Source organism: Nothobranchius furzeri, chromosome 6 (genome assembly GCF_043380555.1).
Source record: "Nothobranchius furzeri strain GRZ-AD chromosome 6, NfurGRZ-RIMD1, whole genome shotgun sequence".
NCBI classification, from domain to species: Eukaryota; Metazoa; Chordata; class Actinopteri; order Cyprinodontiformes; family Nothobranchiidae; genus Nothobranchius; species Nothobranchius furzeri.
The window spans coordinates 22238164-22255453 of NC_091746.1; the positions used below are offsets into that span (position 1 = coordinate 22238164).

Genomic DNA, 17290 nt, shown 5'->3' on the forward strand with positions numbered 1-17290 from the left:
AAAAATTTTACTTTTAAACTTTCTCAAACACACACACACGCACACACACACGCACACACACACACACATCTCTCAGCAAGATGGCAAGGTTAGTCGTTGTAAAAGTGCGGATTAGTCGCAGTTTCACAAAGTTGCTTTTATTTGCTATTTAGTATTGGGATATTTTTGCCAGTCAAAGACGCTTAATTTCACAGTGCAACACAGTATGACAAACACTGACATTAGGGTCAAGACATATAATATGAGCGAGGATAAGAAAAAAATCTAATAAAAAAATCAAAAATAAAAGAAAAAGTGCAAAAACAACTTAACAATCACTGAATAAAGAATTAATTCAATTTTTGTGTCAAGTGTGTGAATTCAAATCCATTATCTAAACAAAAGGAATAAAATAATCAGTAGCAGCAAAAAAATAAAATAAAATTAAATCAAGTATAAAACAGAGATTACAATGACACTGCCAATCACTGTTTTACTAAGATATCCATATATCATCAAATGGGTATCAGTGTAGACAAACACACTCTGTCACATGTGCAGAAACACACACACACACACACACATGTACATGTGCACACGCACACGCACACACACACGGTCACAGTTAACAGGTGCCAAAGACATTGCAGTGGGGAGTCAAGTTTCAGCTTGGTACCATAAAAAAAACACAATACATATGTTACACACATTGTTAACACAGAATGCCAAAGTCAGGATTAACGGACTACACATGCACGCACACAAACACTCAAACCCTTAAAGACCAAGTCAAAGGGTGTGATTTTCTCTCACTGTGGTAAAAAAACCCAGAAGACTTTGCTCTAAACCTCCCTTGTCTAAAGAACTTATTTGCTTTCTTTTGCTTTTGATCGGGTATAAAACATGACAGCAACATGTCTGATAACAGCTGTGAGAAAGCTGCACTCTGGAAAAAAATGACGGTAAATAAATGGATGTGAAGAGGGGAAATTATCTTACAGATGAGAATTCTGTGAGAACAGATGGAGTTGTCGATATTAAACCGTAATCCCCGAAAAACTTAAGATTTTACCCAGGAAATGAAGAGTTTTAAACATCTGTCTGTCCCTAACTACATGAACCGGGTCTCCAAAAACTCTAGCACGCCCCACAGTCTGTTCCATGTATTGCATTAACAGCATGTGCAAGTGAGTCTGTCTGTTGGGCTGTCCCAGGAATCCCATTAAACTCTTAACAGACCCTCCTGTAGCTCATTTCCCTGCCTTGTTAGCAATTCTCTCCCTGAAATCTTTATGTGCAGCTTTCAGTTTTTTTCCAAACTTATCTACCCTCTGTCTCTCCTCTGAGTTCTCCTCTCTATCTGTCCCTACCAGTAAGTTGTATTTTCTGTGACGGGTCCCTGTCTAGTTAATCTAGAGGTGTCCTCCCATGTCCCTCCCTCCCACCCGCCCACCCTCCCTCTATGGACAAACACATAGGGCGTGGGGGCCGTCCATCAGGGGGAACGGCCAAAAGCGTCCCTCTCCCTCCCCCCAGATCAGGGCTGTGCAATACACAGATGGATGAGTTTCCCATTCACCCTCCTCCTGCTGGCTCACCTGGGTTGGAGAAGCAGAGTAAATGCAAGGACGTCAGCATGAACAGAACTGGACTCAACTGATGATCTCAACAACATTTGTGTGGGATTAACCTCTTGGATAATTGTAGAGGATCTAAACGCCATAGCAGGCTCCCAGTCTCTCCTTCAGCAGTGGGGGGAACTGCTCGGAAAACTGCTGCCAGTTCTCCTCCCCGACCTGCTCCTTAAAGCCATGCAGGATCTTTGGAAACAGACAAAACAGCACAAATTTAGGGTCAGCAGTAGCTCAGGAGGCAGAGCAGATTATCCAGTAATTGGAAGGTTGCAGGTTTGATCCTGGTTCCCACCAGAGTATGCTGCTGTTGTGTCCTTGGTAGGGTTCAGTGATTTGTATAATTATTGCCACCACCGATTGTCAGTCAAATAAATGATGGGTGATTAATTCATGCACAGGATGCCATGAGGCACAGACTTATTTGCAAACACAGAAGTTGTCCAAACACAGATTTTTTTATGGGAGAAAACTTGTTAAAATACATCAACATGGTGGATTTAATAGAAATTTTAAAGAACAAACTCTGTAGGGTGTGAGGTGAGTTTGTCTCTGCAGAAATAAAAACACACGAAGCGTCAGCAGTCGGACGCAGCCGCTCACCAACACTCGTGTGTGTGTGTGTGTATGTGTGTGAGAGCGTCAGAAGGCTGAACAATAACCTGTAGAATAATTAAAGTCATCATGCTAGAGCAGCTTTCTCTGTGGTGGACCACACCAGCTTCTGCCACAAAAAATAATTATAATAATAAATCACACACAAAGTTAAAATTTAAATGTCCTTTCTGAACTATTTCTGTTGAGAGTTTGTTTAAAATCTGTTAGATTGTTACCGACAGCAGCTACATTTAAGTTTCACTTTCTGTTCTGAATGAATGCTGCTGCAGCATAGAGGTGTAGTTCTCATCCATCCTGGACATGATCATCCTGAGAGATTTAGCTGAAAAAAGTTGGATATTTCTGGATATGTTGGAGACATTTAGCCTCTCATCCCAGAGACTTCTTCCAGACTTTGGTTGTGGTCAGAAAAAAAACACACTGCTTGTGCTGCAAGTCGGTTTCTTTTTTTCTCGAAATGAAGGTGATGTTATCGTTCATAGAATTAAAATCCATGTTGAAGTTAAGATTATTTCATCAAGTAGGACCTGTGGTTAGCAGGCTCATTTAAAACATGTAATGTCTTGAAAGAATCGGAATCGGGAATTGATAGGAACCGGAATCGAAACGAGGAATTGGAATCGGAATTGGAATTGTTCAAAATCAAACAATGCCCAACCCTAACCATCAGTATACCTGGTACCAGAGCAGCCTACATTACATGTCAATGATTGACTTTGTAGTTGTATCAACTGACCTGAGACTGCATGTTTATGTTTTGGACACTCAAGTAAAGCACTCCATGAGTATAGAGTGGATGGTCTTTTGCTAAAGGCCATTCAGTCTCTGTACCAGAGAAGTGTGAGTTTGGTCCGCATAGCCAGCAGTAAGTTGGACCTGTTCCCAGTGAGAGTTGGACTCCGCCAGGGCTGCCCTTTGTCATCGGTCTTTTTCAAATTGTTTATGCTGGGGAGGTTTGCAGCCGAGTGTGAAGCAGCTGGGATGAGGATCAGCACCTCGAAGTCTTGAGACCATGGTTCTCGACCGGAAGAAGGTGGCTTGCCAACTCCAGGGTCAGGAGAGAGGTCCTGCCTCAAGTGGAGTTCAAGTATGTCGGGGTCTCGTTCACGAGTGAGGGAAGAAGGAAGCGGGAGATCAACAGGCAGACTGGGGCAGCGTCTGCAATGATGCAGACACTGAACCGGTCTGTTGTGGTGAAGAAGGAGCTAAGCCGGAAAGCAAGGCTCTTGATTTGCCAGTCGATCTACCGCCCAGTCCTCACCTATGGTTATGAGCTTTGGATAATGACCGAAAGAAGAAGATCGCGGATACAAGTGGCCAAAATAAGTTTTCTCTGTGGGGTGGCTGGGCTCAGCCTTAGGTAAATGGTGAGGTGCTCTGACATTCAGCAGAGACTCGGAGTAGAGTCGCTGCTCCTCCATATCAAGAGGAGTCAGTTGAGGTGGATTGGGCATCTTGTTAGGATGCCTCTTGGACGCCTCCCCAGGGAGGTGTTTCAGGCATGTCACGTTGGAGAAAGCGTATTTCCAAACTGGCCCAAGAACGCCTTGGAGTCATACCAGAGAAGCTGGTGGAGGTGGCCGGGGAGAGGACAGTCTGGAACTCCCTAGTTGGGGTGCTGCAATCGTGATCCTGACCCGGATAGCGGAAGAAGACAAAAGACACCTTAAAGAGTGCACAGGGGTGTAATCTTTGATCAGATCCCTCTATTGCAAACTTATGGCGCTTACACATTAGCGTTGGCACGGTCGGGATTTGGTCGGGCTGGATGGAGTTAGTTCGGTCTCGAACGGGCGGTGTAGTGTTCACATAAAAATCCAAGGGACTTCTCAGGAACGCGTAAATCCCCGGGCCTGTGGGCACCGTTTACTAGGCGTGGGAAAGTCCGCTCCATAAGGTACACGAACGGGAGGACATGAGCTGTGTTGCTTTTGGAGACTCTGAACCTCATCATTTTATTAATTTGCTGTGTGTGTCCTCATAATCTTGTGCCACCCACACACAAACACACATGCCAATTTCTCCGTCAAAGCTGCGGATCCAGGATCAGTTGTGAAACTTTTTTTTTTTTTTTTACATTTGGGGTATCCCCCTGTGTTATGGCGGCGGTAAAAGCCAGCGCAGGGAGGGGGGTGGGGTGTACCGTCCAGAGCAGAGCCCAACTCCACAGCTGACGGAGCTGCATGTTCAGGTTATTTTGACAGTTTTATGTTCCCACACACAGCGCTGCTAGAGCCGATAATAATGGCACTGTAGGAAAGCCCGGGAGAGAGAGAATAATGGCACTGTAGGAAAGCCAGAGAGAGAGAGAGAGAGATAGAGAGATAGAGAGATAGAGAGAGAGAGAGAGAGAGAGAACGTAGTCGAGTAGGGGAGAGAGAGACTCCTCCCACATCAGCAGGTTCAGGCATATTTCTAAAGCTTGGTTTATGCTGCACTGTAGTTGACTTGAATGCTCAACTTCTCTTTTTAAAATGGTTTGAATGTTTCTGATGGCACATGTTAGTTCAAACAAGCGAAGAAGTCAGAATGAGTGCGTCTCTCTCACGGAGCTGACGTTTTAGTGAGGAAAAACTATGAGACGGCTTCAGCCTGCCACGGTAATGCAGGAAAACTGTGTGCATTTTTTATTTAATACACTTAAAAGCTATTTCTGCCTACAGATTTCCTCCATGCATATTTGGAGTAGAACATGTTTTTATAAAGCTCCTCTCAAGATAAAAATCACAAGCACAAGTTGCTTCACACACATAAAAAAAATAAAAAAATTGATAATGGGAGAAAATATTAATAGCTTTAAATGTTTTTATTGTATGTAGCGATAAATATAGATTTATATCTATATCTCAAATGTGGTGTAGATTTAGCTTGTTTAGTTGTTTATAATCTTATATTAATTAATCGGGGCACCACCAGTTTTGTGGAACTGGACCATTGGATTTAATATCTGCATCTGCTCATATTAGTTAGTCTCAAAGTTAACACCACAAGTTAATCTAAAGGATGAATTCTTGACAGAATGTCCCGATTATTCTCGAGAATTGCTAGAAATGACCAGGCGTTATTTACGTTTTTGTGAGTTTATTACAAAAATCAGTTAAAGCATGGACAAAAAGGACCAAACACAGCTTATCGTTTCATGCATGGAATTAAGACAATTGTTAACCCCAGTGACATGGAATAACTGATCTGTAATAAAGTGGAAATTTGGTGACACCAAGATTATAGGAAAATGGGGAATAATTTACAAAAGGGAGCTAAGTGATGGTGTGTGTGTGTGTATGTATGGGTGTGTGTGTGTGTGCGAATGCAAGAGGGGGTGTGTGTTCATGGGGGTGAGTGGATGCAAACGAGAGATGGTGTGGGTGTGTGTGGTAGCAGAGAAAAGAGGATAAATCTTCACAGCTAGTGAATTAGGATCGAAATAAAACACGCCATAAAAGAAATGTCATAATCTGAACTCTCGAATCTGCTTATATTAGAAAAGGTCAGTCAGTTGGAAACGTTTCACAGACCTGCTTTCCATCGCCGGAATGTGGCCAGCGGCCTGAATCAGCCGGAGGTTTCCTTCCAGATTGGAGATGTAACCTCTCCAACGTGTCCTGGGTCGACCCGGGGGCCTTCTGCCGGCAGGACATGCCCGAAACACCTCCCCGGGGAGGCGTCCAGGAGGCATCCTGACCAGATGCCCAAACCACCTCAACTGGCTCCTTTCGATCCGGAGGAGCAGCGGTTCTACTCCGAGTCCCTCCCGAATGTCCGAGCTCCTCACCCTATCTCTAAGGCTGAGCCCGGCCACCCTACGGAGGAAACTCATTTCGGCCGCTTGTATCCGCGATCTCGTTCTTTCGGTCGTTACCCAAAGCTCATGACCATAGGTGAGGATTGGGACGTAGATCGACCGGTAAATCGAGAGCCTGGCTTTCTGGCTCAGCTCCCTCTTCCCCACGACAGATCGGCTCAGCGTCCGCATCACTGCAGACGCCGAACCAATCCGCCTGTCGATCTCCCGATCCCTCCTACCCTCACTCGTGAACAAGACCCCGAGATACTTAAACTCCTCCACTTGTTCATTATGTTCTCTTTTTAAATATTAAACGAGGTTCTTTTTGCTTTGGACATGAAGGTGTTTCTAATTACCATTTTACATGTTTCGACCGTCGTCTGTGGTCTTCTTAAGAAGTGTCACAGGTGTTTGTGTGATGCGTCTTTATCAGCTGTTCTTCTGGTGGGCGCAACCAACCCGGATTTGTCAAATCCGCCGGGTCGGTCACGCCCACCTCCGCTGGCTGGTCTTTGGAGAAGGGAATCCCAGGTACGAGACAGCTGATAGGCCCCCTCGTTTCTGTTCATGTTCCAATGATCCCGTTTCCTTGTTTCTATTGCCTCCCTGACCCAACGTTTGAACCGGTTGTTCTCGGTGTCGATAATTTTTCCTCGATCCCAGTCGATGATGTGATTATTTCGTTTGCAATGATCTGAGATAGCTGACTTGAGGGTTTGCTCCTCTGCTTTTGTCTTTGTTGTCCTTGTGACTCTTTCTGTTGTTTCCTTCTCGCATTCCTTCTGGTGCTCTTTTCTTCTTGTGTTATATGTTCTACCGGTTTCTCCTATGTATGTTTTATTGCACGACATGCAGGGTATTTCATATATTACATTACATTTGTTGTCTGGTTCAATTCTGTCCTTGGGGAACATTGGAACATGAACATGAGTCACAGAATGTTGCGCGCTAGGATGATGTTGACACCAAAACAACCAAAACAAAGCGGAGACTCACCTCTTAAAACAGGAAGAATCTGCGCGTTTCGAGCTTTATCCGTTCTTTCATAATCCGTTGTTTAATTGTGATCGGCAGAAGCTTTTCAGTTTTGTGCCTCACTTTTTTGTTACAGCAGCAGCCCAAAACTATCTCCTAACACATGGATTTTCTGCTTCCTGATCACGTGACGTGTGACGTACGTGGATGAAGATCAGCTTTAGAGCTGAGATGTTTGTTCTCACAGTGCGGGGACTTGTTCCGATGCCCACACAGTAAAATAATGCAAATGATGACTTTAGTCGTCATTGGCATTGAATGGGTGGATTTAAAATGACCACTTTAGTTGTCAATGGCAATGAATGAGTTAATCAATCTGAGGGAAGAACCAGGCTGAGGTAGGAAACTAGGATGTACCTCAAAGTGCAAAACATTTAATTTTCTTTAAATTAAGTAACTTCTCAAATTTCGTGACTTGTTTGCCCAAAGATAAAGACAATGTTATAGTACTTGGGTCATAAAGAGCAACAATTAGCCCCAATTGAATGAGTAAAAAACTAAACAAATAAATTAATAGATTACTGATATGACTCTAGTGTTTTGAAATGGGTTTGATCCATACTCAGAAATTCCAACTTCCAAGTAGAAATAATAAACGGGAACACCCCCCAGAGTCAGAATGTTTTTTAATCCAACTGTGAGGTTCAATATAGCAGCTCATTTTAATAACAATAGTAGCTGAGGAAGAAATGTGTTTATTTTACAAGATTAACTTGTAAGCGTGCATCTAAAATAAATGTTGTGTGCAGTTGTATATTTTCCGAGGTAAATGGAACTCACCATGACATCCGTCCTTCACACAGCATAGGCATAGAAGAAGAAAATATCATTTCTATAAAGCCTCTCAAGATAAAAATCACAAGGTGCTTCACAATAACAAAAAATGTAAAAATATAAAAAACAAATTTAGAAAATGATTACAGATATATTTAAAATGAGCAAAAAAAGACAATTGTGATAAAAAATATGTTAAAAAAGAGAGAGAGTGAATAGGAAATAGGGAAATCAGTGGATCCTGAGGAAGGTGGAATAGGTGGGGAGAGCAGAATAAAGAGAGAGGTGAAGAAGGTCATACAAAAGCCAGCTTGAACAAGTGAGTCTTCAGCTGCTTTTTAAAGGAGACCGCTGAGTCCACTGATCTCAGGCTCAGGGGAAGAGAGGTCCAGAGTCTGGGGGCCACAGCAGCAAATGATCTGTCACCTTTGACCTTTAGCCTGGTGCTGCACAACCAGTAGGCTTTGATCACTGGACCTCAGGGACCTGCTGGGGGTGTAGGGACTAAGAAGATCACCAATGTAAGATGATGCTTGTCCATGTAAGGCCCTGTAGACCAGAACCAGGATCTTGAAATGAACCCTGAAGTTGACTGGCAGCCAGTGAAGCTGGAGGAGAAGCGGGGTGATGTGGGTGTGTTTGGAGGACTTGGTCAGAAGCCGAGCACAGGCGTTCTGAACCACCTGTAGACGGTTCAGGGAGGTTCTGCTCAGACACGTGAAAAGAGAGTTACAGTAGTCTAAGCGTGAGGAGATGAAGGTGTGGAGAACAGTCTAAAGTTCAGAGAGAGACAGAATGGGACTCAGCTTAGCAACGTTCCTGAGATGGAAGAAGGAAGAGCGAACAAGAGAACTGACATGAGAATCCAGGGTGAGAGCTGGGTCAAAGGTCACGCCAAGATTCCTGACAGGTTTGGTGTGAGAAGCAAGTTGACCAAGAGAGTCTCTGACTTTGGGAACCAGCTTGTCTGGGGCACAGATGAGGATCTCAGTCTTATCTTCATTCAGCTGTAGAAAGCTCCCACCATCCAGGTTTTGATAGAGTCTAAGAAGGAGTGTAACAGCTGCAGCTTAGACATCTCATGGGGCTTAAAGGAGATGTACAGTTGGATGTCATCTGCATAAAGATGGTAGGAGATTCTTTTGAAGGAGCTCAGGATGTGCTGAAGAGGAAACAGATAGAGGAGGAAGAGCAGAGGCCCCAGCACAGAACCTTGTGGGACACCATGGGTAAGGGAGGTGGTGGAGGACCTAAACTTGGAGACGGCCACAGAAAAGGAGCGCTCAGAAAGATAAGAGGAGAACCACTCCAGAGCAGTTCCTCATAGGACTACCCAGTCTCTCAGCCTCTCCAGTAGCAGGTGATTGTCAACAGTGTCAAAGGCGGCAGTCAGGTCCAGCAGGACCAAAAAAGAACAGTCCCCTGCATCACTGTGAGTCAGAAGGTCATTAGAGACTCTAAGAAGAGCTGTTTCAGTAGAATGAGCTCTATGAAAACCTGACTGTAAGCAATCATAGATGTTATGTTCATCAAGAGCAGCTGTGAGTTGTTTAGCCACAACCTTTTCCAATATTTTGGAGATGAATGGAAGTTTAGAGATGGGTCTGAAGCTGCTATGGAGAGAGGCGTCAAGACTCGGTTTTTTAAGAAGCTGGTGGAGTACAGCGTTCTTAAAGTAAGCAGGGACCTGACCAGAAACCAGAGAAGCATAGAAAAGTAGACGCCACACCAACCGCTACTGCCTATGGCAGCCATATTTTCAGGATCTACATTTAATAAAGTCTATTGTTAACTGGATGTTTCAACTAGGACTTTAGCTTCATGTAGACCTGGAGCTCAAACAGGGACAGAAAGTCGTTCATAAACCTGTTCACACACACGCCAGAATAAACCTGCTCACTTTAACCTTCGTCAAGCAATATATGAGCGAGTGAGACCTGAGTGCCTTTACACCCAAGGTCCCTAACTAGATGGTCCTCTTGCAAAGTTTACAGCGAGCTTCATATCGGTTGCCGGGGACAGCCAGCTCCCGTTGAACACAATTCCCCATGTTGCAGTCGACTAACTCATCAGAATTTAGCTAGCAGCAAACAAGCAACAAACTCTGCGCATGAACTGAGCGTTTATAACCTACAGTTAACACGAGACTTGTAATTTATTCACAACGTACCAACACAGCCCCTCAGAAAAAGTATTATCAATTTTTACTATTTTATATGGCGAACGCATCCCGGGACTAGACGACTTAAAAATTAAGACTGGACCTAATAAAATTTAAGATGTCTGGACAAAAATCTGGGCATTTTTAAGGCCATAAGTTAAATTTTATGAATTTTAGACATTTTAAGACCCCACGCAAACCCTGTATGTAGCCTACAGGCAGATGATCCGAAGAGCACATGACATCATTGGGTGACACATCTGCAAGCCTCCGCCATCACGTGTGGTGAACGCCATCAAAGCAGTGTTTCCAGGTGAAGATGGCCAGTACAGAGGCTTCCACTGGCCTGATCTGGACTAGTGTGATATCTGTAAAAAAAAAAAAAAATGTAAATAGTGTTTGCATGAACTGATAAAAATATTAAAAATTTCGTCAGAATAAAACTTGCCTGGTGTACGTGCCAAGGTATGAGAGCCTGTATGCTTAGAAGCAAATCTCAGGATGAGGGAGTGGAAGGCCTCTAGTGATAATGTCTTGTGATGAGAGGACAGCTGCCTCACATCCTTCACATCCTGGCTGAAATGCTGCTTTCTCCAACTTGACTGCTGAAGTTGATACTGTGGACAAACAAGACACATTTAAACAAACTACACATTAAATTTACTTCCAGGAAAATTAAAGTGTAGTTCTAACACTCACAACACTTCCAATAATTACCTGGAACTAGCCACTGCTTGTTCCTGCTTTGTCCTTCAAGTGGAGGATGGAGACAAACTGGAAATGCAGGTGTCTCATGTTCATGGATGTCCTGAACATAATTCATAAGTGAATTCCATTTTGCCTCCATCATGTCAGGGTTGCCATCAGGTGTGGATGCAGCGGTCCAGTACAGATGGTTCACTATGGACTATTCCACACATGTCACGGAGCTGGGGGGTAAATGGTGAGATAGAACTTGGAGCGGTCTGTGACAGATTGTTACTTCTCTGTAGTTTAGTGGGTTTTTATGTATAAAAGACAAGGATGAAGGACCAGCTGACAGCTCAGCTGTTTAGCTGAAAGACGGGAAAAGGAGACCCGCAGCTGGAGTCCGACGCCAAACAGAAGGTTTTAAAAATGATCCTTCTTCTTTGAGGAAGATGAGCCGAGTACCTGAGAAAATCAGAGGTGTTTTTTTCAATAATATAAATGTTTTTTTAATTAACATATTCTTTTATTTTGCAGGAAAACACAGCGAAAACACTTCTTAGCTGATTCTTATGACACAAAATATGCATATGCGCATAAATAAATAAAAATAAAAACTAGATTGGTACAGTGATCAACAAACAGGATGACTGTCTCTCTGTCCTTGTATGGTCCTATAACCTATTCTGTGTTATGATGGTTAAAATTTACCGGATCGGTGACAAATGAGTTGTTTCGAGTTGCACGGTTCACCGAGGTCAGCTGGTGGTGATCTGCAGACAGACGGCCTTCTGCCACATCATCATGAGAATCAGCAGCATCAGGAATGAGCTCATGGCTTCCACCTGTGAAGTTACATCTGCCATTATCTATAAAACACAAGTACAAATGTATATATGCAAGTTATTTTCACAATCTGAACATGTCAGCCAACATTATATAACCGTTTTTAATTTTTCTAGCTTAGAAATACAGTGGTGTGAAAAACTATTTGCCCCCTTCCTGATTTCTTATTCTTTTGCATGTTTGTCACATAAAATGTTTCTGATCATCAAACACATTTAACACAAGTAAACACAAAATGCAGTTTGGAAATGATGGTTTTTATTATTTAGGGAGAGAACAAAATCCAAACCTACATTGCCCTGTGTGAAAAGTAATTGCCCCCTGAACCTAATAACTGGTTGGGCCTCCCTTAGCAGCAATAACTGCTCTGGAGGAATTTTGGCCCACTCATCTTTGCAGAATTGTTGTAATTCAGCTTTATTTGAGGGTTTTCTAGCATGAACCGCCTTTTTAAGGTCATGCCATAGCATCTCAATAGGATTCAGGTCAGGACTTTGACTAGGCCACTCCAAAGTCTTCATTTTGTTGTTCTCCAGCCATTCAGAGGTGGATTTGCTGGTGTGTTCTGGGTCATTGTCCTGCTGCAACACCCAAGATCACTTCAGCTGTAGTTGACGAACAGAAGGCCGGACATTCTCCTTCAGGATGTTTTGGTAGACAGTAGAAGTCATGGTTCCATTTATCACAGCAAGCCTTCCTGTTCCTGAAGCAGCAAAACAACCCCAGACCATCACACTACCACCACCATATTTTACTGCTGGTATGATGTTCTTTGTCTGAAATGCTGTGTTACTTCTACGCCAGATGTAACGGGACATTTGCCTTCCAAAAAGTTCAACTTTTGTCTCATCAGTCCACAAGGTACTTTCCCAAAAGTCTTGGCAATCATTGAGATGTTTCTTAGCAAAATTGAGACGAGCCCTAATGTTCTTTTTGCTTAACAGTGGTTTGCGTCTTGGAAATCTGCCATGCAGGCCATTTTTGCCCAGTCTCTTTCTTATGGTGGAGTCGTGAACACTGACCTTAGTTGAGGCAAGTGAGGCCTGCAGTTCTTTAGAAGTTGTCCTGGGGGTCTTTTGTGACCTCTCGGATGAGCTGTCTCTGCGCTCCTGGGGTTATTTTGGTCGGCCGCCCACTCCTGGGAAGGTTCACCACTGTTCCATGTTGTTGCCATTCGTGGATAATGGCTCTCACTGGTTCGCTGGAGTCCCAAAGCTTTAGAAATGGCTTTATAACCTTTACCAGACTGATAGATCTCAGTTACTTTCGTTCTCATTTGTTCTTGAATTTCTTTGGATCTTGGCATGATGTCTAGCTTTTGAGGTGCTTTTGGTCTACTTCTCTGTGTCAGGCAGCTCATATTTAAGTGATTTCTTGATTGAAACAGGTGTGGCAGTAATCAGGCTTGGGGTTGGCTACAGAAATTGAACTCAGGTGTTAAACACCACAGTTGGGTTTTTTTTAACAAGGGGGCAATTACTTTTTCACACAAGGCAATGTAGGTAATAAAAACCATCATTTCAAAACTGCATTTTGTGTTTACTTGTGTTATCTTTGACTAACGGTTAAATGTGTTTGACGATCAGAAACATTTTGTGTGACAACCATGCAAAAGAAGAAGAAATCAGGAAGGGGGCAAATAGTTTTTCACACCACTGTATAGACCAACTATAGCAACAGAAAAAGATCTAGCTCTGTATGTGTATTTACAGATATAGGACCAGCTGGCCAAGCTGTTTTATTCTAGCCTGGCCTGCCGAACTCGTCCTCTATTTAATACTACACAGAGAACGTAACAACCTCCCATAAGGGAGCATTGGGCTGGCTGGCCAGGCTGTTTTGATGTCGTCTACAGGAGCTTACTCTCATGACTGTCAGAACTTGCAGCATTATTGGCGGTGCAGCTATGACGTTAGCAAAATACACGACTGAACTGTTTGGTGCCTTATTGTCAACAATGCCATTCACTGTGTCCTCTGTGCTTATTCCCCTTTTGGGCGCTAACTTGTTGTCTTTAGTCACCAGCCTCATCCTACAGGCTACAGCTACACAAACATTAGCTCTTAACAGCTCACCCAGATGCTAATGAGCTTCTCTTCTGAGTAAACAGTAATAAACACAGGGAGATTTCAAATTAAACTCGTAAAATCACACTTCTATATTACTACACTATATCATAAGTCAATGTGTAGATAGTAAGTAATAATTACCAAACAAACTTCAAGTTTCCGAGCGGCAGTTCCTCGTGGAGTCTTGAATCTGCTGCGGCTGTACCCAGGAGTAGCCACTGTTGTGGACGCCGTCTCACCTCCTTTTTGTCCTTGTCGCTGTTAGCTGCCTCTGCTGTGTACTGACGGTACTGTGGTGGGCTTCAGCCTGACCTTATCCTTGCTTTTCAAGCCCACCTTCAGCTCACTTAGTCACTTTTATTGTAGACCTCGCGAAAATGTGCACCACACACTACGGAGCTAGCAGACACACTCCTTGAACAAACCCCACCCACGCTCAAAATTAAAATCAATGAACTCATGTCCAGACAGACAGAAGTTGGAACAACCTCCACATAAATAAACTTTCACCATTTTGACTGATTTTGGTACTTTGGTGCGAACGCTGTGGTGATAGTGATGGTCTCCTCTGCCTTGCCCCTCCTACGTCATGACATCACGTGATAGAAATTTGCTAGATTTTTGTTGAAGCAGCCTTTTTGCACAACGTAAGACAAATTATAACATCTGAAAATTATTCAAACACTAAAAAATGTGATCAGCTTAATAATTATAAGCTCATATCTTATTTTTCTAATCTAAATTGCTATTTCAGATAACACAATCATGTGTTTCTAAAGCTGCAGTTCATTGCAGCGCTCCTGATTAACTTAAGATCTGTCAAATATTTTCTACATCCAGGTTTTCCCCAAGTTTTAAAAGTGTTAAGGCAATAGAAATTACTTCTCGCATTAGGTAGGTTTTGTCTTTTCAGGGCGCTGTTGTGTGTAAATTATTTTTAACAAGAGAATTGCAGGATCTTAACGCATGTGGTCTTACCTTGTAAAACATATCTCTCAGATCATCTTTAGGATTCACCCAGGACGCCACAGCATCACAGAAGAAGATGAAGTCCTGAACATGAAGGGAAAAAAACTGTGACAAACTGAAAACCCCCAGTGAGTAATGACAGATGGCTGCTTATACTGATCCAGGTTCTGTTGGAGGTTTCTTCTTGTTAAGGGGAGATTTCCTCTCCACTGTTGCTACATGCTTAGCCTGTTCATTTCGGGGTTCATTTCAAGATCCTGGTTCTGGTCTTTGGGGCCTTACATGGACAAGCGCCATCATACATTGGTGATTTTCTTAGTCCCTACACCCCCAGCAGATCCCTGAGGTCATGTGACCATAGCCTACTGGTTGTGCAGCACCAGGCTAAAGGTCAAAGGTGACAGATCTGCTGCTGTGGCACCCAGACTCTGGACCTCTCTCCCCCTGAGCCTGAGATTAGTGGACTCAGTGGTCTCCTTTAAATTCACCTGTTCAGGCTTTGGTGGGACCTTCATCACCTCTCTCTCCTTGTTCTGCTCTTATTCCGCCTTTCCCGTGATCCACTGATCTCCTACTTTCCTATTCATTTTCTCTCTCTTTCCTTACATTTTTTTTAAATCACAATTTTATTTTTTCTCATTTAAAACATGTTTTAATCTTTTTTTGTACATATTTTTTATACTTTTTTTTTGTGAAGTGCCTTGTGATTTATATCTTGAGAGGCGCTATATAAAAGATAGTTTTCTTTCCTTCTTCTTTCTTAGTATGAGGACTGCTGTAAAGTGACTCGATGCAACCTGCTGGGTTCCTTATTTAGGAAACTTTTTACTAACTGACACAATGAACTGAACTGAATGTTTAATTCGTGAAGTGCCTTGACTACGACTACAAATTTAGGTGGTAAAATTATAGTCTGAGAAATAATCACGGTTTCACGATTGTTTTACATGAATAGATTTCACATCTCTATTAACATATAAATCATACACACATTCTATACGGTATTGATAAAAGGCATGACGACATTCTATAAAGGGTTTGAACCCCTGAAATAGTTATCATTTCTTTTTCAGGGATTCTGCTTCGAAAAATTCACTCTTCTACTGATTTGCAATGTTGATGTTTTATCTTCACAAACTCAAGCCTGGAGGAGTTCTGCTGTGTGGTGGAGATGCTATTGCTAACAGTTAGCTTCTACTAACAGAGACGTTCTCTGCTGTTTCCTGGACTAAACCAACAACAGCTTCCCCATCGTGAGTCCAGATGGGTGAGTCCATGAATGTTAGTGACAGTGTGACGTAGATCTGTCAGGATTTTCTATCCTAGAGTTTCACCGTCTGTTTTCTATCAGAAGCAACTGCAGGAGATAGGTGTAGGAGACTATCTTCATGTTCAGCCTGCATGAAACACTCAGAGTGACCCGTTAGAATCAGAAATAATCATTAAAATGGTTTTTCAGTGAACTACTCCTTTAATTATATTTGCCCAATAGCCAGATCTAAGCTGGACCAGATCTAAGCTGGACCAAATCGAAGGTGGACCAAATGTAAGGTGGTTTTAAATAATCTAGTTAAGGTCTAATGTGGCCCAGAAATGTGATGAAATCTGCTTTCTTTGAGCATTTGAACATGGAGAAACGCGTTTCAACAACAGAACCGACCGGAACACTGACCTAACATCGGTGCAAAAACGAGCGGATGTTGATTAGCAGCAGGAGGGCACACAGCGAGAAACATGGAGGGAGCGGACTGTTTAGTCCTTTAACTAAACTGTGGTAAAGCGTGGGTGTTTAATACTTCCTCATTAAAAAAAGTGTGGGCGTTAAAACATCCACATCCCCCACACCCATGCTGGTTCGGTGCGCTGACGCACACGGAGAGCGTTTACCTTTTTAAATGCCAGAGCAGCAGCGAGTGGGAACCGGATGGAGAGAGAGGCAGCAGGGAGGAGGGGGTGGGGGTGTAACGCTATAGTCCAGGCTGAATTGTTTTTTTCCGCTTTTCTACGACGATTGGCTTAAACTTCTTCACTACGCTGCTGAGTCGTGCTGACAGACATGAGCACCAGATGTGCACATTTGCTGCCTGCAGAACTCACGTGTCCGCAGCTTTTAGCGTAGTTTAGAGGGGTGAGTCATACCAGCGTAATTAGATGCCAAATTGTGTACTTGCTACGCAAAATGCATACAGGTTAGCAGGTCTGCTCTGGCTGTGATTTGGTGCTAAATAAATCATTTGAATCATCAAAAAGCTCATAAAGGTTCATTTAGTTTTCTGTGGCCTTGTGGTCTGAGTGTCCGCCCTTGAGTTCAGCTCTGGTCGGGTCATATACCAAAAACTTTTAAAATGGGACCCAATGCCTCCTTGCTTGACACTAAAGCCTGGTTTATGCTTCTCCGTCAGCTCCGCAAGGGACAGACACGCACGGATTGACGGAAGCGTTTTGCTCTTTTACTTCTCCGTCTCCTGGAGAGTGTTGCAAAGTAATTGCCCGGCAGGACCACAGAGGGCATAGCGCTGTTCTGTGGTATCCTGTCATGTATCGGTCCAAGATCGTGTGTTTATATTGTGTTTTTTGTGTATATAAGAGACTTTTAACACGGACATATTTGTCTCTCATTCTCCTCCACCTCTTCATGCGCTCCCCACCTCTAAACCCACGTTTCCTGTCATTTCCGTCCACAAATAAAACGCTTGCTGCGCATCTTTTCACTCCTCCAGTCACGGGAGAATCAAAT

General features: G+C 43.2%; 1 protein-coding gene and 1 long non-coding RNA gene across 2 annotated transcripts in view; both read right to left on the reverse strand.

Annotated features, from left to right (window-relative positions):
- Window positions 1-1442: 1442 nt before the first annotated feature.
- tnpo2b (transportin 2b) overlaps window positions 1443-17290 on the reverse strand; it is a 32209-nt gene continuing 16361 nt past the window's right edge. The window contains exons 22-24 of the mRNA XM_015969705.3: window positions 14563-14637; window positions 1670-1799; window positions 1443-1577 (exon numbers count right to left, since the gene is read on the reverse strand). Coding sequence (XP_015825191.1) covers window positions 1692-1799; window positions 14563-14637 — 183 coding nt within the window. The 3' untranslated portion in view covers window positions 1443-1577; window positions 1670-1691. The remainder of the gene's footprint in view (window positions 1578-1669; window positions 1800-14562; window positions 14638-17290) is intronic.
- Window positions 10235-10925, reverse strand: LOC107392121 (uncharacterized). The gene is made up of 3 exons (XR_011520800.1): window positions 10700-10925; window positions 10431-10599; window positions 10235-10350 (listed from the first exon to the last, which is right to left on the reverse strand). It is a non-coding gene; the product is annotated as an uncharacterized lncRNA (long non-coding RNA).